This window comes from Esox lucius, chromosome 23, assembly GCF_011004845.1.
Source record: "Esox lucius isolate fEsoLuc1 chromosome 23, fEsoLuc1.pri, whole genome shotgun sequence".
In the NCBI taxonomy this organism is placed as follows: Eukaryota; Metazoa; Chordata; class Actinopteri; order Esociformes; family Esocidae; genus Esox; species Esox lucius.
The window spans coordinates 8148753-8175450 of record NC_047591.1 but is presented as its reverse complement, the minus strand read 5'-3'; the positions used below and the strand labels follow the sequence as shown (position 1 = coordinate 8175450).

Here is a 26698-nt window from a genome sequence, read left to right as displayed (position 1 = left end):
ACCCATTGCTGCCTCAGGGTTATCGTGATCCACCCAACCGAAAGACAACTTACTTGGCAGGCTGGCAGATGAGGCTTGGGGGTTGCAGAAGTGGGGGAAGCAGGCACACAGCCTCCTAACAGGCTGACTAGTGGAGCAGTGTGCAACAGGGGGGGGGGGGGGGTGGGAGCATTGGGAATGTCTCTCTCTCTTACAGTCTCACCCACCTGGATTTGAGCACCTCGTTTATTCGGAGTTCCAGCTCCACCCTCTTTCCCCGCTCCTTCTCCAGCTCTTCCCTGATCTTCTCCACGTTGGTCTCTTCTCGTAGCTTCCTCAACTCCTCTTCTGGAAAACACAAATGCACATCGCGGCACATTAAAAGACCGTCTTCGGCGCCGGGGGGGGGGGGGGGGGCGAGACGAGGATGGCCGTCTGTTTTTCCCCTTTGATGAAATGAACCAGACAGACAAATACATCCCAGAGTACAATATGCCAAAATCGAGATGTAAAAGCAAACCATGGTTACAACCAGGCGTTTCCGAAAAAAAACTGAGATGCGATTCAATTGGAATCCCTGTAGAATGATAAATCGCCATATGAAAGTGATCCACTTACAGTACATCCTCACTGTCCCAAAAGGCATCCTATTGAGAAACAGAACACTATGGGCCCTGGTGAAAAGTAGTGCACTAAATTAGGTTTTATGGCGTCGTTTAGGACATATCCATTGTCCCTTGGGCCTCCGTTCACAGCTCTACCCGATGACTGTAAGAGGTAAACAGAGGTGTCAAGGAGGCGGAACTTGCGGTTAAGCTCACCCTTTCTTTGGTGCCCCCTCGTTTCTGGTTTGGCGTCTCTAAACCAGACCCTCGGCAACAGCATCATGTCGTGACATCGGACATGCTTTGGATTGGGAACGGGCCACCAGGGGAGGCTATTGTCTTTTAACTCATCTATTTTCCTCTCACACTCCCTCTATTTCCCTCCTCGCCTGGCTGGCTCCAGTAGTGTCAGGTGCCCCTGCTCATCTTTGGTCCCTGGCTACACAGCCGTTCGGACTCCAGGACGACTAGCTGCAGCCTAGATCGGGCCTAATGGTGATCCTAGTGAAACACAAATACAAACTGCTGGCACCGATTTACACAGGAGGTTGCAGCTCATTAACCCAAGCAGAGGAGAGGGTAGTTGTTGGGATCTAGAGCAGGCCAGACGTGTCCCGACATTTCCCCTGATACACATTAGCAGGTGCTCTGCTCTCGGCTATATTGGCTAATGGATCCTTTGAACCCAGTGGTCCTTCGATAAATCACATTTATGAAAGGAGTTGAACAGGAGATCTTATACAGATGGCACATATTAAATGCAATCTGGATGAGAACCTGCAGCAGTTAAAAGGCTACATGGTTTAACAGTTGCATTGTTCTCGTGTCCCCAGATTTGAGCATTCTGGTCAGGTCTTAATGAAGCGGACTGCAGCAGAAAGCCTCCATCGCTCCCGGAGACCATAGTCTGTACAAGGAGCAATATTGAGAAAAGGAGAGAAGACAGACAGTAGAACGCGGAAATCAGAATATGATTTGGTACATTTGGCCCCTCCTCGCTGTCATCCTCTTGTTCTCTGTTCATACAGCAGGTCTAGACCTCTCCACGATCAGCTTTCATTCCAACGTCTGGTAACAATATTGAAAAGTACGGTAATTCTAGAAACAACATGGTGCTACCATGGCTATTCATGGTTCATACATTACACGAAATGTAGCATTAACCTTAGAGTGAAGTCATAACATCAAAATAAATGGAATGCTCATGTCCTCTGAATGTCAGAGTAACTGTGAACAGTCATAATGTTTTCACACTGGAGATATCAATTATAAATGAACACCCACGCCACAGAACGCTCTGTATACCTACAACTGTATAATGCGCACACACACACGCGCACACCCACGCGCACACACACACACACACGATAATTTACCCAACTGCCTTTGATGTGTCTTTCTATAAAACCTTCAACTATCTGTTGTTTAGGTCCCAATTCTGAGCCCTTTAAATCAGCCCCTTACAGACTTGTTACCAGTTTCACAGACACCCAAACAACACGCACACCAGGGGCCAAAATCACACAGCAAGAAGGACAGACGAGAAACCAATGAGGAGGAGGATCAATAGAGGTCTGCCCACTCACTGAATGTGTGGTGAGAGAGAGATGGAAAGATGGAAGGGGGAGGGCACGAGAGACAGAGGGGGAGATCAAGGACAAGGCCACTCCCCCTCTTTATGGACATGTATAATTCAGACCATTTCCACCACAACCATCAGTCTAATGAGTTGTATGAGATGAGACCACGCTGCTGTGCCACACTCCTCATTCACCCTCTCCCTGTCAGACTCACTTCTACCTGTTAACCCTCATCAAATATGGAGCAGTCCTCCATGCCACCGCCAGCTGCCCCCAAAGCAGTGTCTGAGTTCCCTCTTTGAATAGCAGGACTCCGACTACAGGGGAGTCGTTGATCTTCCCATCCACCTCCACCATCTCTGTGCATCCCCGCTTTCACCTCCTTCTTCCTCCCGTCCCTCTCTCTGTTCCTCTCTCCAGTGAAACCACGGCCTGTGGTGACCTTTGTTTTACCAGGCTAGTCAAATTAAGAAGAAAGTCTCCTTTACAGTAACAGCCTGGTAGGAGGCAAAAGGCCTGCAGGGAACTGGGATTATATAAAAAGAGACAGACAACACAGACAGAAGGCACACGGCAACAAAAGAGTCAGACGGCAACCAATCGGAGAAAGACACCAAGTAAAACAACGTAAGACAACACAGCATGACACCAGAACGATGCCTGGTGTCTCCCTCTGCCCCACAGTCAACGCCATACTGGAACTGTAAACCCAGATGTATGAAAATGTGTATGATGGGGCAAAAGGTCCGGTTCTGACCCGGCAAGTTTAGCGTGATATAAGTAGCTTAGCGCAGACCTCTTGGCTCAACGCCTCAGAATGCATGTAACCCTATTAGGCTCTATTAGCTGACGGGGGGGGGGGGGGGCAGGATAACAGGCTGGGTGAGAAGAGCATGCTGGGTAATATAACTAACACGAGGCCACAGACACCTCTGGCCAGGCTGATATCCACCCAACAGCTATACCTGCCTCGTTAACCCTTTCAGATCAACACTACACCGACCACTCTCCCTTTAATTTGTCTTTCAGTCTCTCCTTCTACCTCAGCCCCACCTCCTCCCTCCCTGCTTGTGTAATGGGTATTGAATATGCTGGACTAATCAGTCAGAGCCAGTCACACTGTCACTATTCATCCCATCAGCAGGTCAACGAGGTGAACACAGCACCAGTCTTCCAAATGGCGCAACCGTGTGTGTGTGTGTGTGTGTGTGTGTGTGTGTGCAGTTTACCCTGGGTCACAGGGAAACAGTAGAGTGTGTGTGTGTCTGTTTCACTTCCTTTCCTGGCAACAATGGATGCCAGTAACCCACAACAACATCCCACCATGGCCTAAAAACAGGGACAGACGCCTGCTCAAATGTTGGTGTGGTTAAATTGTTCTGAAATAGCTGAGGACATTGTTTCGCATGCCTCATTGTTCTCTTCACCAGACAGGTCAGACAGATCACAAGGCTTGAAAGGCAGCATAGATAGAGTGGTCAGACAGAGAGATGGACAAGCGGCCAGGAAAACGCTTCTAATGAACCAGGAGGATGGGACAGACGGGGTTGTCAGGTTAAGTTACTGAGGCGGTGGTCGCTCTTATGAGAACCAATCAAGTCTGTCCAATCGCCATCAATGAGTCAAGTCAGGTCTGGGTCGTTGCAGCTCTCCATCTCTGACACGAATCCAGACCCCACACTGCTGGACTGCTCACCTTACACCCCCGCCCCCCCCCGTCTGAGCTTTGATACTGACCAGAAACCACCCACTGAGTCCCAACGTGTTGAGCTCCCATTTCAGAGGGCATGACCCTCAGTCGCCTGGCACTCAGAGCCCAAGGAGAGACATGCAAGGCCGAGGCAGCAACTCAACCAGCCCTGCAGACAACCAGCCCTGCAGACAACCAGCCCTGCAGACAATCACTCTTAAAGAGCTCGGAATGAAGGGAGAAGTACTGCATGAGGTTTGACCAGCAGAACAATTCATTCATTCATTCATGCGCAGCCAGACACACGCACGCACACACGCAGCCAGACCCGCACGCACGCACCCAGACCCGCACGCGCGCACGCAGCCAGACGCACGCGCGCATGCACGCAGCCAGACGCACGCGCGCATGCACGCAGCCAGACGCACGCGCGCATGCACGCAGCCAGACGCACACGCGCATGCACGCAGCCAGACGCACACGCAGCCAGACGCACACGCAGCCAGACGCACACACGCACGCAGCCAGACGCACACACGCACGCAGCCAGACGCACACACGCACGCAGCCAGACGCACACATGCACGCAGCCAGACGCACACACGCATGCGCAGCCAGACCCACACACACACGCGCACGCACGCAGCCAAACGCGCACGCACACAGCAGCCAGACGCACGCACGCAACCAGACGCACGCACGCAGCCAGACGCACACACGCGTGCGCAGCCAGACCCCCACACACACACACGCACGCAGTCAGACGCACGCACGCACGCAGTCAGACGCACGCGCACGCACGCAGCCAGACGCACGCGCACGCACGCAGCCAGACGCACGCGCACGCACGCAGCCAGACGCACGCGCACGCACGCAGCCAGACGCACGCGCACGCAGCCAGCCAGACACACGCGCGCGCAGCCAGCGAGACACACGCACGCGCAGCCAGCCAGACACACGCACACGCAGCCAGCCAGACACACGCACACGCAGCCAGCCAGACACACGCACACGCACACGCAGCCAGCCAGACACACGCGCGCGCAGCCAGCCAGACACACGTGCGCGCGCACACACACACACACACACGCGCACACGCGCACGCGCGCACGCGCACACGCGCACACGCGCACACGCGCACACGCGCACACGCACACGCGCACACACGCGCACACACGCGCACACACGCACACACACGCACACACACGCACACACACGCACACACACGCACACACACGCACGCACACGCACGCACACGCACGCACACGCACGCACACGCACGCACACGCACGCACACGCACGCCACACGCACGCCACACGCACGAACGCACACGCACGCACGCACGCACGCACGCAGACACGCACACGCGCGCGCACACACACACACGCACGCACGCACGCAGCCAGACACACACACACACACACACACGCACGCACACGCACGCCACACGCACGAACGCACACGCACGCACGCACGCACGCAGACACGCACACGCGCGCGCACACACACACACGCACGCACGCACGCACGCACGCAGCCAGACACACCCACTTAACGATAAAGACATGGACTTCATCTGACCCGACCCACAGTGAGGGACACCACCTTGAGCCCACTGTGGCCCTGATGTCACCCTGATGCCCGTTCCCCCATGCCATTCCTCGAGCCAATATGTAGTCACTGGTGTTATCCTGCCATGGCATAACTAAACTCTTGACAAAGGAGGGCTTTTAAAAACAATGACACAGTGTTTTACCTGGCTCCACCGGTTCAGTGAACAGACAAAACCCATGTCACCCAAAATACTAATCTGTCAATAGACTATCCATCCTGGAGACGGCGAGTGCTTCCAGGTGTTCTTCAAAAATCAAGTTGAAGTTCTGAATAACATAGGTCCCATTATGGTTGGTGAGAATTCTGAAAGACAATGTCAGCCAATCTGCCCAAGAGTTTAATCGTAGAAGCACCTGGGGAATGCAGCAAGACAATACGCCATAACACACAAAGACCTGCATCAGAAAAGCAATACATTTAACATTCTGGAATAGACCTGTCACTGGTCAGGCCTAAACCTGAATGAGATGCTGCGCAAGATCGGATCAATTCATGCCAAAAGACCTATAAATGTCCCTGTTCACAGTGCCAGCCCAATTCAGATTTTTACCAAGCTGATCGGAATAGTCAATGCATTTTGGGCATTTCACATTACAAAGCATAACAGCTGTTAGAAAAAGCCTGTCTAGGTGTTGATGTTGTATTCCATCTAACAGACCCCCCTCAGAGAGAGAACAAAAAGATGGAGGGAGAGAATTTGGCAGTACATATGGAGATTCCAGGATATAAGCTAGCAGCATACTCTCAACTTTAATTTTATGTTCAAAACACACAATCCATTACAATTTACTTTGACATAGAGATGATTAAAAAAAAAAAAAAAAAAAAGGTCACACTATCAACAAACTACCTTCAGATGAGCAACTGCTTGATAAATTGACGGCAAGAGTTGAGTTTACAATCAGGGTCATAGTTAGTGTATAGTTAGGTGAATTGCGTCTGGCAGTCACACAAACCTCTGATCATCTGAAACGGGCACACACTCCGACCTCCAGAGGCGTCCAGATGACAGCTCCACACGGCCCAGAAGGAACCGGTGTGTCCTTTAAAGAGATTTCCCAGTGTGGGTAGTGACTGGGGATATTTACGGGGCACATTATTCAGAGTGGCATGTAGGATAGCCTGGTGGTTCGGAAATCACTCGGAAACCCCCAGATGTTTCACAATGCGGCGGTAACCCTGAACTAGCTCATCGTTCACCGGTTCAAGGACTTGATGAGTAGTTGAAACAGGTTGGCTAGCTCTTGAATAGATCGACTACACGGGATGGCTGGGGGTCCCTGAGGACAGACGCGAGAAAGCGCTGCGTTAGGCAATAGAATAAATACTGAAGGCCAGTGTCATGTTAGCGGCTGGTTGGCTGACCGATCAATATTCTTCCCCAACTGCCCTTTTCTAATCACCCACTGATAGATACACACATATGCGCAGACACACAAAGACTGACAAACAGGCTTATACAAACGTAAGTGCGCGTGCATACGGCGCGTCCACATACAGATTTAGGTACTCTCTTTTAAGAATGTTACGGGAAGAAGCTAATAGCTGCTTTAGAAGTAAACAAGGCGAAGACGGTGAACGGTTATGTTAAAGGAAAGTGAACAGACAGCACACGTCATGGTTTAATGGATGTGCGCGAACACATTTGCATGCATGCATATCCTTACATGGCCTAAAGATCAAGCGAGAAACAGCATAAGAAAGAACAGGGGAATATAAAAAAAATAGCTTGAATCATTCCACAAGGGAATTCTAACTAGAATCATGTACCACAACAAGCAGGCAATTCTGCCACCCTAGCGCCAACTGACGGCATGCCTCTACAAAACGGATTAATTGATAACATTGACTGCGTTGAAGACTCCATGCCACAGTGACCATAGACACGTATCCTAACCAGGAGCATTGTGTCAAAAGCAACATCGACACAGAGCTAAATGCTAGAGCAGCAGCTTTCACGAAGCAGGACAGAAATCATGCCGTTTACAAAAAATCCTGCAACGGTGTCCAACGAGGCATAAAACGGGCTCAGCGTCAATGCAGCACGAAGATCGAATCCTATTACCCTGGCACTGACACGCGTCGGATGCGGCAGGGCTTGTGAACTATCACAGACTACAAATGACGCCCAGCTACGAGACGTACGACGACGCGAGACAGCAAGAATCCGCCCTCCATATAAACACCTCGAGTCAAGACAATCACGTGATGTTGCTCACCTTAGCAGAGGTGTGTAAAATCTTTAAACAGGTTAACTGTGGGTCCAAAAGGAATAGCAGGGAGAATACCCAGAACAGCCAGCAGGTATTTAATACAGACCTCTATTGTCCCCCATGCCTAAGACAGAGGCAACCCTAAATGACCATCGTCCTGCATCACAACTCTAGCCATAAACACTTTCAAAGGCTGGTCATGGTACAATAAAAAACGTTATCCCAGAGACCTCAGACCCAATTCACAATCCACCCCAGACAATTTGCAGACAACAACATCTTGTTTGCACTCCACACTCTTGCTTCTTTCATATCAGCCACCAAAGCCGTAGACCAAATACTACTCAGAGTCTGAAACTGACAGTAACATGCACAGCTTCTACCTCCAAGCCATGATTATAAAATACAGTTGCTACACAAGCGCAGTCTGATTTTTTTGTCATCACTGTTAATCTCTTGTAGACAGACTATGTAGATATAAATGACACTCTAGATCTGTCATGAAACAACATTTGTTGAGAAAATGCACAAGTGAGATAATTGTGCTGTTGCCACTACATAAATTACCCAGCACCCCTGAAGTGTCTTGGTACTGGTACACCTTAATAATCATGATTTTATTAGTATCAGAGTCAGGCCCTGGATGAGAGGATGCTGCAGAATTTAAGAAAACAGAATTGTGCCCTGTGGGGTGCTGGCGTTCAGATGGGATCTCAAAGGGGGTCCTGTAGTGAACCAAATCACATCGGAGAACGGAGCCGTTCCATGATTTACATACTTTTTTAGCTCAAACAATTAACTAAAGATTGCATATCCACACTGCAGATACAATAAGTAGTGGAAGGAGCACATCGTTCCATTCACATTTATCAATAAGCACAACAAGAGGGGAAAACATAGCAGGCTATCTAATAAGGACAGGTAAGATGGAACCAATTTGAACATGCATTTTAGATCTTTAACATAATTCTAGCCAACTTTTTGGCTTTACATACATTTGCATTTTGTTTTCATATTTTTCAATATTTTGAAACAAAGAGCTTTCTGGTACCTAAATAAGCCATGTCTTTCATGTGATTGAAGCCACAAGCCTCAGCTCACCGAAAGGCTCAGAATGACTAATGTCCTGACTGGCAGTGATCATAACAGTAGATATGTTTACCCTGTACATTTCCACTCTGCTCCTTATACCCTCATGATTATCTCTAGCTTCCAGTGGGCTCATTCAACCCCTCTCCTCCCCGTTTTAACTCTTCCCCAGGCCGTAGCTGTAAATAAGGACGTGTTCAAATACCAGCCAGCAGACTTCTTAGTGCACTAAAAGAATGACACAGTTCCGGTATCATCGTATAACGGACTAATAAACTAAACAGTTCAATTCTATATAGATTAAACTACTTTATCACTGACCATGTTTGACCATGTTCCAATCTCCATATACATTATTAAGTAGCCTGTAGTTAACCGCAGTGCAATCAAAGCAGCATAATTACAGTGTTATCCAGCAGAGCCAGGGAGAGACGTGTCACTGTAAATAACGCAAGAGAAGACCCAGGTCTGGAGGAGGACCCAGCCTGCTTGCCAGCTGCTTACTGCTGCCTACTGATTTATGTATTGAGCTGAACTCCTTACATAATTTAAAGCGTCCATTATGCAAGGTCTTATAATCTGCCGCGCTGCATGACTGAAGAGATGCTGCACAACAAACGCTACAGAATCAGGAAGAAACCCCCCCCCCCCCCCCCCCCCGACAACCACACACAGCAGAGGGCTGCTGCAGAGTTAACCACACCACCAACTGAGCAGGAGCCGGATATCAGCACCGTGACATATCAACACAAGTCTGGAGAGGCAGCCGAGGAAGGGCTCAGTCAGTAACCAGCCTGAACGGGGACATTCAAACAGCTCCTTGGTGTACCGTCTTCCTAGCAGAGGGGCCTTATTTCCCCCACTGACAAGACGGCAGCGTCGCGGGGACGAGGCGATGTGATGAACGAGACGTGACACAGAGCGCAAGAGGAGGGAGAGTGCGAGCTAATGGTACTAATGTGTTCTGAGGGCCAGGGGCCACCGTGAGGCAGTGGTAATACAGCAACGATGTGACATGGCCACACAACCAGAGGGACCATGCTCTCCTCTCGGTCTGTCACCCATCACAACAATCTGACAGGACGGACGGACACAGACAGACAGACCGACCAAGGGTGTGTTACTAAGGCGTTTCCCTTCTCCTGGCAGCGTGTTGACTTCTGTCTTTGTCTGGTGACTTACGATTGGTACTATAGTTTCTAATCTATTAAGGGGGTTAAATTGGTTAGGGCTACCGTTAAGAATACCTGACCACTGTGACTGACCCAAAACAAACTAATGTATGTAATGTATAGATTTAACAGTAAAGAAAGTCCTTGGCTATGTATAGACTCAAAGGTGAAGCCTTGGCTATGTATACAGTGGGGAGAACAAGTATTTGATACACCACCGATTTTGCATGTTTTCCCACTTACAAAGCATGTAGAGGACTGTCATTTCTATCATAGGTACTCCTCAACTGTGAGTGACGGAATCTAAAACAAAAATCCAGAAAATCACATTGTACAGACAGTTAATTAATTTGCATTTTATTGCATGACATAAGTATCAGCACTACAGTCACACAATCACACAAACAATCCCACTCATTGAAATTGTCCTCCCAAAAAAGATTTTAAAAGGTGATCTCACCCTGTCTCAGCTCTATCAGCACCAATCCTAATCAAAACGTGATGTAGGTGTGCAGGACACTGGTTAAAGGAGGTGTTGTAATAGGATAGAATTAGCTGTGATTAGCTGGGACTTTTCAGCTGGAAGACTTTCAACAGACAGTCAAGTGACTGGATTGCTTTTTTAAACACAACTGTCTTGATAACTATTGTATGAATCACATTTCCATGTATCAAATAATTGTTCTCCCCACTGTAGACTCAAAGGTGAAGCCTTGGCTATGTAGAGACTCAAAGGTGAAGCCTTGGCTATGTAGAGACTCAAAGGTGAAGCCTTGGCTATGTAGAGACTCAAAGGTGAAGCCTTGGCTATATAGAGACTCAAAGGTGAAGCCTTGGCTATATAGAGACTCAAAGGTGAAGCCTTGGCTATGTAGAGACTCAAAGGTAAAGCCTTGTCTATGTATAGACTCAAAGGTGAGTGCCTTGGCTAGTTTTAGACAGCCCGTTCTTAATTTAGACGGATTTCGACTAGCTGTTTACATCTGAACTGTGTTGGTGTCCTAAAAGGGAAACATTTTCCAAAGGGTACCTACAGGGGACCAGATACTGTCAGGGGGTTTAATGAGCACCTGGAGGATGGCCTTCGGCTGTTATAAGAAGCAGCAGAGAGATGGATAGCCATGCTTCGGTTTTCTCATGGATGTAAACACTAAATGCTGAATTGTTCCAGAATACAAAGAACAACAACAAAAAAAGCACACCTACCACACTGCCTCTTCAAAACCGACAAGCCCGGAAAAACCAGACCAAGCCAGCGTAGCTTTCGCCACAATGGTATCCATTACACTGATCGCAACAGAGCCACCTAGCGTGTTTTCTATCTACAGGCTCCAATTCATCTATAACATCAAGCAACCAAGTAGAAACCGGAGGACTCATCTTGCACAATACTGTTCACATACAAGTTACATGTCTTTAGACACTTCTCAATGCAGTGCACTGGACTTAACTAAAACACTGGGCCAAAGGGTCACATGTGAAATGCAGGAACACTTTAGGTCAGTGTGGGTTTGAACCATTTGTACTGTATGCATGCTCCTATATATTATTGCATGGTTTGCTATGGGACCTTGCCTTGTCATGGGTCCCCCCCCCCGATAGTCTCTTCCTGATCCCACACAGAGCTAATCCTGTTACATGTTCAATAAACACGCCCTCTAAGCCATTCGGGCCCTGTGCGCAGCATCAGTTTAGCCAAGCTATTGTACAGACCGACCCAGAGTTCCTTTACACAACCCAGAAATCCGGCCATACTACAGCCTCTGAGATCCTTCGCACAACGCAGTAATCCTAAAGAAATGAACGCCTCGGCTGCCCCGCACGCCAAACACGCATATGTTACTCTGACTGGGTCTTGTAATGGTCAAGCGAAACAGGCAAAGGCCTGAGGAACTCAGCTGAAACTTACACACACAGGCGAACTAGTCATCACCTCAATGTCTCTACATCTCCATCCCAAACGGCACCGTGCACTTCTGACCACGCACAGTGTTCTACCAGCGGTGAACACAATGGTGTTCTACCGCAACCCCCCATGACACGGCTCTGCCACCACAGTAAACAACAGAGGAACTCAGCAGGCGTGTTGATAAGCCCTAGGCTGCAGAGTCTACTATATAAGAGAATGACCGTGGGGGGGGGGGGGGGGGCTGAAACGCGTCAGAAAGACGGAAAGAGAGACTGAGGAGAGACAGAAGAGAGGGCTGACCGATGGGAAGAGTGATTATTTAAACTGCCTTAGCGAGGGGAGGTGAGGCGAAGAGGAGTCGGTTGAGAAGGAGGTGGATGAGAGGAGTTGGATGAGGGGGACAGGGGATCAGACTGGTTTGATTTGGAGGATGGGAGCTAGGGGCGAGCATTACACACTGATGGTTAGAGGACTCAACCGGGAAAAGAGAACTTGCTTTAGCGTGGACATTGAAAACAGACACCATGTTGATGCGCTAATTCAGGCAGTAACCACGGACAACATTGGCGGATCGCTCTTGATGACCTGGTTGGTCAGGTGACCTTTAGCTTTTACGTTAGCCAAGACACGATCATCACTCTCCCTCGCTTGGGCAAGAAAACGTGCATGTACAGTAGGACGTGACAATGTAAGACAATATTCAAAGGGTGAGGGAGTAGGGCCAAGGGATGTCTACACGTTCTAACCACGGCAATCAACCGTGACACACAGCACTGATCTGATCGCTACACCACCCGAAGGGCACCACCTTCAAAATGTCTTGAGTTTATTTCCCTTAGCGGAACATTTATCAACCTTTACCTTTAGGATGTGCATTAATTACAATTCTCATTATAATTCGCATGAATTAAACATTCATGCCGTAAGAAACTGGGTCAAATTAAGATACAGCATCTGTAGACAGTTCACCGCCTTCCACCAGACCCTTGGGAAAAGGGAAGCCATTTAGGACATGACCTTGGTTGGCAGAGCTCAGCAGCATTTGGTCAGGATAATATCTTTTAGTCCGTGCTATCATGCCTCGTACAGACTGTCTCAGAATTGTAGCAGCTTATTAGCCAGTCTAACCAGATGTTGTTTTAGCTTTTAGGAAGAGCAAGAATTACCTCACAGCCAACAAGCTGTTTTAATGGGACATACATTAGTAAGATGTTATTTTGCCTGTTCCTCAGGCATTTTTGGAAGACAGGTGCAGCATGTCCAGGAAATACGGAAAATATGGAACAACAGTGAAATGTAGATTGTAGGTAATGAAATATTCTGTACCTACCGGTCGTCTGAATCTCATCCACTCAAACATAGGGAATGTTCCCTCCCTCTCCCCCTCTCTCCCCCCCCATCCCCCAGACCCTGCCCTTCCCTCTCACTCTCCCCCTCTCTGTCCTGCTACCTGCTAACAGTGAAATCAGGAGATGTACCCAACAGGAGGCAAATATAACCAGAACAGGGAACAAATGAACAGAGCAAAAAGTAAGAGGAATGGAGGAAAGTTAATTTAGTGGATAATGGATTTATTTGCTCCACCGCTCTTACAAATTACAAAAAGGGGGTTAGGCTAGAGAAAGGGGGCCTGGTCGGAACCTGTGCTACAAAGAAACAAAATCCACTCTGGTTCACAAAGATCACAGCCCTCTACTGCCAACCAGTATGAAGTAACCCAGAACGAAATCCTTGCACCAGTTCAACTAACCAGTGACTACAACCCCAAGCACCAACATTTCTTCTGCTTGTTATAAATTTGCCATGGAAGACAGTTGAGTGAAGCTGAACCTTAAAGGGCAAATTACCCTGAGAAAGACCATGCTAAATCATCAATGAACCAACACCACAATGACACTTCACTCTTGACAATAGGGACTAATTTTGTCTGTCTGAGTGGTGGAGATGAGACACTGCTCTTGTTGGTTGCAGAGCCTCTCATCCATCCGTGCGTGGGCGTGTGTGTGTGTGTGTGTGTGTGTGTGTGTGAGTGAGTGAGAGAGAGAGAACTGTGTAAAAAGCATAAGGACCCTCTAGATCCTCTTCAGGTCAGATATCATTAATGCTGACTAATTTAACTGTCATGTCATGTCAAGATACAAACCGCAACAGACAGACAGCTTCAGAACAAATTGAGAACACTGCTAACCTAAAAAAAAAAATTGTTGCACATGAAGGCAATTTATCCCAATATGGATTTCTCCATATTGCCCAGCTTTAATGCCTACTGCCCAACTACATAGCGGGGAGTAACAATTTAGTGGAAACCTCAGCACTGGCAATCAACAATAGCTGACTGTAAAGCTAAAACAATGACCGCTACACACAGGTTAGCACACCCAGCTACATCACAGACCACTACTCCACCACAGAGGAGTTTAGGCACAGTGTGTACCAATCTCTGGGTGGGGTTAATGGGGCAGGACGACACACTGGCCAGAGGCACAACCAGAGTAGCTGGCCAGCAGAGTTAAAAAGAGAGAAATATAAAGACATAGAGCGGAGAATTCCATTCTGTTTGCTTCACGTCAAGCTACAAAGCATCCAGACTCCCTCCTCCATTCACCGCCCTCCCCAATCACCTCCCTATGAAAAAAAACTAGCCAGCCTAGTCAGGGTTACTCACGTAGGAAGTGTTTCTCCAGTAAGGCAATCTCCAGATGACCCTTCACCTCATTGAGGCGGTCCTGCTCGCTCCGCTGGAAGTCCTGAATGGCTGCCGCCATGGTGACCGAACCCACCTGCACAGAGAGCACAAGATCCACATTGGCACGCGTACGCGGGATTCGCGTGGGGTCAACATGGAGGCGCGTGCGCCAGATCACCGCTACGATGACTCACCTGGGCAGCGCGTCTCCCTCGCTTTGAAACACGCTACAGAGGAGGTCCCTGACAACTGACTACCTGTCCTCTAGCCTGAACACAACACAGATGACTACAGCTCTCCCTGAATGAGCCCGCTCTTAAAAATCATCGGCGCCGTCATATAACTTCACAGGCTACCGAACAGGATAGGATTATGAGGAGGGAAAAGAGAGAGTGAGAGAAGAGGGGGAGAGAAGACATCAAAGGGTAAGAGTTACAGAGGAAGCGACATAACTAGGAGAAGAGGAGGGGGTGTGGGTGTAGGAGAAGGCGACAGAGAGAAGAAAGGAGGAGAGTGTGGAACCTGCAGTGCTGTGTTGCTATTCTGAGGCACCGCAGGTTCAGCAGCAGCCAGCAGCACTCTGACACATGCAGGGTGTCCCTTCAGGAGGACCCAGCCGCTGACAGAAACGGCAGAACACACGCGCAGCCAGAAACGCGCAGCCCAACACCCGCACATACCCACAGCCCAAACACACACAGGAACACTGCAGTGGATTCTCACTGCTGCAGTCCGGACCGCAGCGACTCGTAATATACCGAGCTGCCTGTCAAGCCCCCGAGACGCACGCCGCATTGAAGACAAAACGAGCAGGATGAAGGAAACATCTCCTGGACGGAACGCAAGCCAGCGACCGACAAGGTTTTTAGATAAAGGGAAAAGACAGGAAGGTAACTGAAAGGTCAGGCAGAGAGGGTTTCTTCGTCCTGCAGCCCAAACGTGTCAGGGAGAACTAGAGAGAAGTGCGGAAGAGGAGAAACAGATGGAGAGAGGGGCTGGGGGAGAGGTGGGGAAAACCGAGTGAGAAAGACAGACAATGGAGGGATGGAGAGAGATGAGAGGGGAGGGAGTAGACTGGGTGGGTCTGAAGCAGGAAGCGGAGGTAGACACCCACATCATGTGATCTGGTCCTGAGGGGCAAAGGAGATTTGATACAAAAAACAAAAAGGCAATCATGTAATTGTAGCACTGAGGCAGGATTGCGTGTGTTTGAGATGGTTGCATGTTATAGATGACTTGGTGGGCATGTTACTGGGGAGGGACACACATCATTGGGGAGATGGCTGCATGTTATAGATGACTTGGTGGGCATGTTACTGGGGAGGGACACACATCATTGGGGAGATGGCTGCATGTTATAGATGACTTGGTGGGCATGTTACTGGGGAGGGACACACATCATTGGGGAGATGGCTGCATGTTATAGATGACTTGGTGGGCATGTTACTGGGGAGGGACACACATCATTGGGGAGGGAGGCACTTCAACATTCTGTGATTATCCACAAGTCAGAAACTGCCATGATTTGCTGTGTATGCTTTTTGAGTCTGAAGGTTTTCTGATCCCGACTCATTGGTGCTTTGTTGTAGCAGGTGTGGTCTCCTGAATGAGTGATCTAGCCCCTCCCCCTCACCATCGCAGACCAATTAGTGACCCCTAGCATCACTTAAGGATCAATGACATGGTGGTAGAATCCTTTTTTCTACAGTATTTGTCAGCTCTAATTGGATCGGTGTACAGAGAGCAATGAAGGTTTGTGTGTGTGTGTGTGTGTGTGTGTTAAACAGTGGCCCCAGGAGATAACTGGAACCCAGGTGTTGTACAGCAGCTGAATAGCGACACTGTTTGACAGACAGACTTCTAAATAAGCCACCTGCTCGTGCTGATGCATTTCCTTCCATGCTAAATGGTCAAACCACCATGCATGGCAGACAGTGCATGAGCCATGGTCTGGAGTGAATTCCTGTCTCTTTACCAGAAAGTACCGGTCCTGTGCTTTCCATTCCTTAGATTAGGGTTAATCTACAGGCCACTGAAATGCATGCAGAGATTTGCTCTAGTTTGAAGGGGCCCACCGCAGAGTCGTGAATTGTTTCAATATTTCCACTCAATACCGAGATACGCAACACCGAGGGTTCCATCGTTTAGCAGAATATTGACTAGAATTGATTTGTACAAGGTACCTCATCAGCATTCATCACACATGGGGACAGTCCGATGTCATGTGGATGGAGCACTTGCATCCCAGGTTTGTATCAGATAATGAACCAGAGAAAGCAAAGACCTGGTGGAACCGGATCTCTCAGTTGAGGAATTGCCCCCTGCCACGTTGTCCGTGTTGGCCAATGTTACCCTCGGCTACAGACAAGCTGAAAATAAACACGTACCCATCCATCAAAAGCCTCCTGTCATGTAACCCCCGACGGGACGGAAAGAAGAGACAGACAGAACAGTCAGAGGAAGATGGAAATAGATGAGGACAGAGGGAAGAGGGGGAACCACCGTAGCCTGAAACCACAGGCCTAAAAGGTGACCTAACGCTAACGGCTAAACCCCAGTAACCTGAAGCGTCGGCAACACCACTACTAAAAACGCAAGTGTGGCAACGGTTGGTGACCCTGTATCTCTGGCACTCGTCCCAGTGTGGCCTTAACCAAGAGGATTACCTCGTGCTGGTCAACCAGATATAGATGTGGAGTCTAACGCCTTACCAAATGTCCAGCGTTTGGTCTTCACAGAGGTCTGGAGGGTCGCACCTAAAATGTGGTACATCTCCCTCTCAGAATGTGCACAAAACAGTATAATTCCATCATTTGGGAAAATAATATGCTGTTTTTAGCTCATTTTGATTACTTTTAGCAAGCTAGCTACAGTGGAATGTATGAATGTAGGTTCCTTATCATTCATATACATGTTTATGGTGATGTAGTCACTGAAATGTCACATGAAATCATTCTCTCCAAAAAAAAAGAAAATGTATTCAAAAGGATTGAGTGTCCAGTTATGAAGCACAATGGCCCAATCTGAAAAGTGGGTTGTACCCTTACACTCATGAACTGCTTGTGCAACTTTCATTTGCTAAGACTTCAATAAAACACTTCCTGTAGTTGTTGAGTTTTTGTGGAGGAATTTTGTCCCACTCTTCCATATAGAACTGCCTTAACTCAGCAACATTTGTAGATCCTTTTCGGTTTCGTTACATAGGAGGACACCATCCAACAAGTTTCAATATGACTCATCTGTCAACAGAACATTCCTCAAGGAGGCAAAATGTAAATACCTTTTTAAACAGCAGCTAAAAAAAACTAAAATAAACTCTACCATATAATAATTTTATTAGAAAACAGCAGTGAACAGAAACGTGGCCTCTAAGGAAATCATTCAAGTGACTTATCTACTAGTTTTATTTGAGGAGGCATGCTGGATGGCTGATGGTACTTGAAGCACGAAAAGCACAAAATCTATCCCCTCACAACAAGGAACGTCCACAAAGTCTGAGATCATCAACACTAACGATATAGGGTTTAGTAGAGATTATCATTATTTGTTTTTGTTGAGTAAAGTAAAGCATTCAAACATGGAATTATTTATTAATTAGTTCTTGTTATGCAATTTTATTTTCAAGACCTGAAAACCTTCAGACGTATGAGCGAAAAGAAAATCTGAGTGGCCAAATCCTGTTTCATGACCCTTCTGCTCTTAAAGGCACCACAAGGGGAGGGTCCGGGATTTAGCAGCATGAACTTGGATTTTCCCCTTCTTTTCCCCCTCCTTCAGTATTGACTTTACTGATTAAGGTGGACTGTTACTAGGTTGTCCCACCTGCTATCTTAAGAAGAACCCACAAAGTAACTCTGGATACAAAATATATTATGACCAAAATGTCAAATATAATGGAAGACGTGCGTATGTAGAGGGAGGACGGTAATTTCCAGAAGCTTCCTCCACAGTCAGTGACATCTTACATCTTCACAGTGAGCAGCTACCCACACAGAGAGAGACCGAGACAGAGTGTGTGAGTGAGAGAGAGACACACAGACACACTCATACTGTACACAGCAGGAGACAAACCACCACACAAGTGTTTTAACAAGCCTTTGACATTTCTCATAGTCAGTGCATTTAACATAATGAAGTAGCAGCACACACAAGCCGGAACATTTGTTCATTCCACCTAGAAGGATAAAGCATGATGGCACGGCAAACAAAAGACAATCACAGATTGCATGTTTTTATTGGTAAACAGAAAAGCGTCCTCTAAGGAAATCATTCAATCAACTGAATTTACTAGTTTAGTATGAGTGGAGACATTGTCTGGGGGATGATACTTGAAGCACAAAAAGGGCAGTCGAAAATATTCCCCTATGACAGTCCACATGTCTGAGATCATCAACACTAATGACGTATTTAGTAAGGACAGTGGAAATCACTGAGTGACTGTAGTGTCTCTCTGCCTTAGTATACCTATGGGGACCAAGAAACACTGCAAAGACCCAAAAACAGGGAGAGTTTGACCTTGTTGGGACAGTGTGCAGGTCTGCATTAGAAAAAGGGCTATTTTCCACTTAAGTTCAATGGTAAACATGAGACGCCAGCGTCACCTGCAAAAGGCACTCAGGGGATTCCCCAAAATGGACAGATGAGGCAACAGCCCCATTGCCAAGTCTGTTCCAAGCAAAGTTTGTGTATCTATGCCCTCTACCCTCAGTTTCACCCTTGCATCAACTCTACATGGTTGCACCCAGAGCAGAGTTGAAAATGCCCCCAACACTTCAGGATCCCTGCCTTTACCAACACCTCCGTGAGAATGATAAGAAGTGGCAAATGAGTTAAATTACTTGTAAGTGGTTCATTTGTTCATCAGTCAGTTGGTCACTTTAAAGACACCCTATGTGTCACACACATTAAGCCGATGGGCATTAAGACCCAGGAGCAGCCAGATGTGTGGAGGTGTGTCAGGGACATTGTATTATACAGGTCAACGATAACCTTCCAGTCTAGATCACAACCACACACACACACACACACACACACACACACACACACACACACACACACACACACACACACACACACACACACACACACACACACACACACACACACACACACACACACACACACACACACACACACACACACACACACACACACACACACACACGAGAGCGTAGGCCAAACGGCGTAAACGTCATGTGAATACCCACTCAAAAACCATCATCGCCAGCAGTAGCTTTGTGGGAAAAAAATCCAATGTCAAATGAGGACAAGCAGAACATCCGTGGAAAGATTTACTGGTCATGGAGATACAGTAATGAGGAGGTGATACACTCAAAGGCTGACCTTGACACCCTCAACCACAGTTAACCTTTAGTCCAGGGCTAGAGTTCTTTTCCGGGAAACCTGACTTGACCTAGGGCCAGGCATTGTCCCTAAAGCTTTGTTGGCCCTTGTAATGGGCTCCGGGAAAGAAGACGGCGGCGAATACTCACAGGGTCCCCGAGGTCTTCCGTGTCCTGTGTCTTCAGTGAAGGCCCCGGTCTCAGCTGGATGTCATCGCTGCATTCGTTGTCTGACGTGTTGGGGGACTCGGCTAGATCCAGGAAGTCGTCTCTCTTCGGACCTCTGAACCGGATCTTGTCAAGCCTTTTTAGCATGTTCAACACCCCTCTCTTCGGCGGCCTTACCTTAGCATGGTGTACAGCAACCCTAAAAGCACAATGACATTCAGAGCTCAGGTGTTAACCCTGGAAAATAACCTGGTACCAGTACGGTTTTATAAATAAGTGCCTAGGAAAGGTGCATCACAAACCGAGATGTAAATCAGATAGAAAAGAGCATTCTAATAAATGTAGCCTGGCCGTTCCAGCCTACAGATATTATCTCTTCTCCAGTATCCAGTGACAGCCCATAACCCTTAATCATTGTGTCATCGCCTTCTGTGACTCAATCTAATGATCAGGGCTGTGCGCCAAATGATAACCTATTCCCTATACAGTTCACTCCATTTCACCAGAGCCCTCTAGGCTCTGAGTGAGCTATGAAAATGAGTAGGGAGGCATTTGGGACACAGACAAATAGATGTAGCGGTTTCAATCTAAGGTCCACCAGCGGTTGAGTCATCAGCTAGCTGCCACAGGCCAGGCCCACATCTCTTACCGCACAGGAAATGATCCCAACCGCAAAACGAGATACAAAGCGGTAGGCTGGAGGAGGCCATACCTCTTCACATCCACACATTTTACCATCAAGGAGAAATCCTAGCCTTAACCTAATATTAACCTAACCTGAACTTCTGAAACTAACCCTTAAGGCTTAAACCTATCCCTAAATACAAGCCAAATTCTAACCCTAAACTTAACCTCAAGTCATATGAAGATTCTTGTTAAAGTGAGGACTGGCCAAATGTACATGATGTTCCCTTTCCAATCAGATTGGACTGAAAAACAGGAAACACACTGTCGCGCACACAGTCTCCAAAAATATAACAGTTAACAACTTGATAAATGTGAATCATGTAGGCCTGAAACTATATTCGTTCCAATGCAGAAGCCCTGCCTATCACACAAAGATCATCTTTACCAACATCAGTATTAATTAAAGGCTTTTGGCCTTACTGGAATTAATAAGTACACACACACACACACACACACACACAGACGCACATGCGCACATGCGCACAGACGCTCACACACAAACACACACACAGGCGCACAACTGGGGCCCTACTGGTGTTTAACGTTTTGACCGTCCCCGTCATGATATGATGTGACATTCGGAAAATGAGAGGGATTAAGTGTGACTCTCCTAGTCTTAATCTCTGATTACGACGTTCACTGCTGCTCCCAAAGGGGTCATCCACCAGACAGAAGGAGCCTCTTACAGTCTTGAACGTAAACATTATGAAAAGTCATCACACACAGAAAGAGAGAAAACAGTGAGAAAGCGAGAGACAGATAGATACTATGATAAATCTATAGCTGTGTTGAGGGGGCAAGTGGAAACTTGGCGAGTGACACAAAAGCTCTCACCCACTCACACAACTTCCCCTAGAAATCTGATCGGCTGCGTTAACAACGTTCACTCTCAGGGTTATTACTGTGCTCTGTACTGCTGTTAGATCTACTGAATCTTTGAATCTCTGGTCTTCAGGTTTTCATTAGTTGGAGACCAGAAGCAGCAGGTCTCAGAGGAACAGTGAAATGGAAAACCTGCCATCCATTATATGAAAGGAGACAGAGGGAGAGAGGAGATGTGATGGTACTCAACATCACTCAGATCTCAATATAACCATGTGTGCCCAGAAGAGCCAATCAGACCTTCATGCCTCTGACCTCTCCCGATTACAAAAGATGGGGAGAAAGAAGAGAGACTCCTCACCTCTCCTACCCGAAACACATTGGCTCATTCGCAAGTCCTGCATCAAAAACTAAGTGATAATAAGAGTAAGCTGACCGGTATTATCATCAACGTTAATGACAACCTACACAGCCTATCATACGGCAGAAACAGCCTCTTTGGCCGGGCCTCTTACCCATTTGCCAGCCACTGGATCTTGCTACAGATTTATTCTAATGTAAAATGGTGGCCGTCTTCTCCTTCTCCTGTGTTTGTTCCTATGAGTAATAAAACACTACTAACATGACACAAGACTTTCCGAGGCGTGGGATCCTGGTCCAGCTGTCGATATGGAGGGGGCTTGCGCCTTCTATGCGAGTCGTGTGCTTATACATATTCCTTTCAATCCCCTGCTTGCCTTAATGAACCTATGGAGAGTGAATCACTAAGCTCCTGCTAATGACGCTTGAGATAAGTGAAGCTGCTCCTTACGGCAGATCTAGGACCAGGTGCCCTTTGACCTCATCCCAACTGTAATCACTGAGGATGCTGAACCACCTGAACTCAGATCAGTGCATCTTCCTACTGGGATAATGACTGCATAGCCTACAGCAGACCTGTAGGCTGGGTCATTCCCCATCATCGGCTTACCGAAGCATCTGGCGAGTTACAAGAGCAGGTAAGGGGAGAGGGTACTATAAAGTAAAGCCATGCTGTTCAGAGAACTGGGGAAGTTTGGGATATAGAGAGGCCTATTAGATATACTGCTTAGTAACACAGCCCAACAAATATACAAAGTCAGACCAGACACACACACTTCTATGTGGTGTGGTGGGGGCTGAAAAGAGTCTAGTGGACACACATACACACATTTGTCTTTTAATTATTGTGGGGACCTGAGATCTATACCTTGACCCAGAAAACCAGGATCCATGTTGCTTTTTCACTAACCCTAAACCTAACCATAACCTAATCCTAACTCTCAATAATCTCTCTTTTGTGTATGAACTTCACATACCCCCAAAACAATAAATGGTAATGCCTAAACCTAAAAAATAACAGCAAATCTAACCCTAAGATGGAAATGTCATTTTTCCTAGTGGGAACCTGCCCAAAAAGATTCTGGGGATTTGGATCACACAGAGAAATAAGACCTTGATAACCACACATCTCACACATATTCAGGCCCACAGAGCCATAGTCCTCCTGCCTGAATGTCAGTCTACACTCCAACGAGAGACAATGCAATGGACGCCATGAATACGGTCTTGTCTCTCTAAAGTGAAAGTCCCACCTCTGATGTGAATCTGCTGAATGCCAGAGGACATAAAAAAAACTCTATAGGTTTGAAGTTGCTCCACACCAACATAATGTCTCTCAATGTTGTAAGAGAAAAAAAGAGACATTCTGAGAAAACAGCATTCCAGGAACTGGACAGACTGGCATTGTTTAGTACTATTGGAGGGCCACATTCTAACCGTATAACACAATGGACAATGTGAATACTGGAGAATATAAAGGGAATCCATAGAACAAGGCATCCCAACTATTTAAAGGTGCACTCCAGTTACATTATCCACCTGAAATCTCTTCCCAGCCAGAAGTCCCACCTTGCGAACAAACTGGTGGCGGCAAGCCATTATTGCCTATTGAAACAAAGAAAGCAGTACATCCCCTCTAACCACCTCCTGTACATCTGAACCTCATTTTGATTGAGTTTGAGATTGGTGGTGATATTGGAGCAGCTTGACAATATCAATGGGGTGCTCACATGACTCCAGCTAACCATTAACGGCTCCATTAGTCAATGATGGCATATTCAGGTCTTCAACCCTATCCTCAGGGTACCCTAACCATTCCATGCATTTGATCTATTTCAAATCGACCACACATGATTAGACGGAATAAAGCGTGCTGGTTCCGGGCTACAACAATGTGAAATGTCTGGTGGTCCCAGAGAAGAGGATTGAACATCTAGGGCTTAATATGTTGACAATGCCTGCGCTAAAACTGCACCACTAAGTTTGTCAAATTGCCAGGGTTAGTTGGGTTTGTTGTAACGAGGTTGTTTGGTTGGTTCCATGAACAGTAACATAGAATATCAAGCATTGTTTCTTTTAACACATTTCTGGCCTTTCATTTTGCGAGGGACAATTACTTTTTCACAGACATTAAGAAACTTCCAAAGTGAAAATGTACTCCTGAATGTACTTGTCATTCCAAGTTATTCACCCTCTCATACATTTGAATTTTGCGCACATTCACACGGGTCCCGTTTCAGATGAAACCCAGCAAGCCTATCCAACCTGTTGTCAACCTCATTGTTAACCAAATATCCCCAGAACCTGTAGCTTGGAATGTGACTGCTGTAAATCCCTCCGAATAAGAGCTTCTGCTAAATTATTGAAATGAAAATGCAACCAGAAAATTGTATTAGCCTACTAAACGTGGCCCATTTGAGCACATATTGTTGCGATGGATGCTAAGCTAAATCAGGATGACAACACACAGTGGCCTAACCTACACCGCTGAATAATTACCTTACTTTAATGCACGCAAGGCAGATATCATATATGGTAGCCATTGCCTATACAATATTACTACATTAATTATTTATTTGGGCGTAAAGGTCCTCAGAAGCTATTTAATAAATTGGGGTAATTCATAATAAAACGTAGCCTATAATAATGTGCTGTGATTTAGGCTATTCGACCTGTGACGGGTAATCGAACGATGACCGAAACAAGCTGACCCAATTATTATTACATTCACCATATCAACTCCGCTTATAACACCAGTCAATAAAATCCATCAGGCAAACCACATATGGGTGAGGAGGGGCAGGTACCGAATCTGTCATAAGCTTCGCAGCAAACAACAAAATACAGTAACAAAAGACTACACTTGATATAGGCCTGTAACGGCGATAATTCAAAAGCAGGATGGCCGAAGGACCAGAGTTAAATGGTTACACTGTACTGGTATCTGCGACGCTTTGCGACTTAGTATCGTGTGAGCAAGGTGTTGGCCACCATGACACGTTCGTAATAAGTCCGTTATGTTTGTTTTCGCTTCGCACAATTCATTATTGACGTTATGGCGACGCAACGTTTTTACAATAGGGGTTTATTTAGTTTTAGCGCCTAGCCTTACAAACAGCAGTTATTTATAAATTAAATAGGCCTATCTTCTTAAAACGAAACAGGGTTTAGTATAACACTTGGGCTCTAATAAAAATGTGAATAATCCGCAATAGCCTAGAACTGAATGACCTATAACTAAAACCAGAAGACAATAACAGAAAAAAACATCACGTGCAAAGCCTGTTGAGCTAATTTACATGGACTTTATTTCAATTAAAATAGAATGTCTTCTTACCCAGCACGTAAATCGTAGCAAAGTTTCATTAACACTGAGAATTGTCTTTGAATGTATCCTTGTGTACACCTGCTCCAGTTACAAACTGCTCTAACAGCCAACGCTCCGTCTATCACGCCACAAGCTGTTCATTCAACCGTTCTTGCCTCAGCCCCGCCATCGCAATCCGCTCTTTTATAGACCAAAAGCGACTTATGTCCCGAAGCAGCCTTGATTGCTTCTGTAGAAATGTCAGTTCGTATGCTGTCTCCTCCAGTACCGTTTCAAACCAGTCTCTGTTGTTGATTTCATAGCTCGTACACAAGGAAATTTCGTCAATGTCAGTAGACTCGCTTTCTTAAAGGGGCCGCTTATGGGGTTTCCAAATTATCAACAAGACAGCCCTTGCTATTGTTACTGTACCTCCCACTCTGCTTTGACAATGCCCACAGCATCCTCTATTGCTGTTGGATAATATTACAACAAAGCACCATCCATATGCTACTGGTAGTTTTTAGCATGACTACATAGTTACTATACAGTGATTTACAGTACAGTGAGGCCTATTCTTCCATCAGACTAGTCATGGAATATGCAAAAGTTAATTAATAAACAAAACAAACACATATGCCAAAAAAAAACAATTACAAATACTATGTGTGTATATTATCAGCAATGAAAAAACAATTAATGATATAACAAAAAAGTTGTGAAGTGTTTTAAAATACAAACCGTGGCATGTTTCCCCTGAAAAAAAACAAGGCAGAACTCCAAATGCCCATCATTTACAGAAATAAGCTAAAAAACATTATATAATCCATTTGTCCTTTTATGCAGTTGTAGCTAACGCAATAGCAAACATTTGTCACCATACAATGGTCTTCTCTGTATTCTCAATCAGCTGATAGCTCTCTGTTCTGTTGTACAGCCTGATCTGCTGTTTTTTGTGTTCACACTACATCTAACTGGACTGGCTGTCTAAACAAAGTGAACTTTGACCCTTGTGAAACCTAATAATGAGATAAGAACACTAGAAAGGAATCATGGAATCTCATGTCAGCCCTTTGTGAGACAGGTTTAGTGAGGAGACTGGAGATTGATGTAATCCATAAAAATAGATAACAGCACACCTATAGGCATACTCAGTCAAGAACCAACTGGGCCAACAAATGTGTGGTTCTGGTCTGACATTAGCCTCTTCCTGTGGCTCTAACCCCAGATCAGATAGTAGATAACTAGGTGCAGCAAATGGAATATCGCTGACCTGACATATCCTCCGTCCTTTCTGACCAACAAAAGTGTACAGGAGATTAGTGTTTGATTATGGAATGGATGGAGGTTTGGTCTTTCCTTTCCTTTCCTATACTGGTGCTATATCAGGCTTTTGATCACTAGTCCTCTATCTTTTTCTATGCAAGACACCCAAATCCTTCATCTTTCCCTCCCCCCTCTCTTCCACTACCTG

At 46.6% G+C, this 26698-nt stretch overlaps 1 protein-coding gene across 4 annotated transcripts in view; it reads right to left on the bottom strand.

Moving 5' to 3' along the window:
* The window catches only part of gramd4a (GRAM domain containing 4a), a 35386-nt gene extending 9774 nt beyond the window's left edge, over positions 1-25612 (bottom strand). For 2 of the 4 annotated variants that reach the window (XM_020042896.3, XM_010886974.5), the window contains exons 1-4: positions 25255-25612; positions 20031-20247; positions 14518-14632; positions 207-327 (exon numbers count right to left, since the gene is read on the bottom strand). In XM_020042896.3, coding sequence (XP_019898455.1) covers positions 207-327; positions 14518-14632; positions 20031-20247; positions 25255-25283 — 482 coding nt within the window. In that variant the 5' untranslated portion in view covers positions 25284-25612. Of the gene's footprint in view, positions 1-206; positions 328-6425; positions 7566-14517; positions 14633-14732; positions 16341-20030; positions 20248-25254 lie in introns of those variants that run through there. The other 2 variants (XM_020042898.3, XM_020042899.3) reach the window with 2 other exon arrangements.
* Between the last annotated feature and the right edge of the window lie 1086 nt (positions 25613-26698).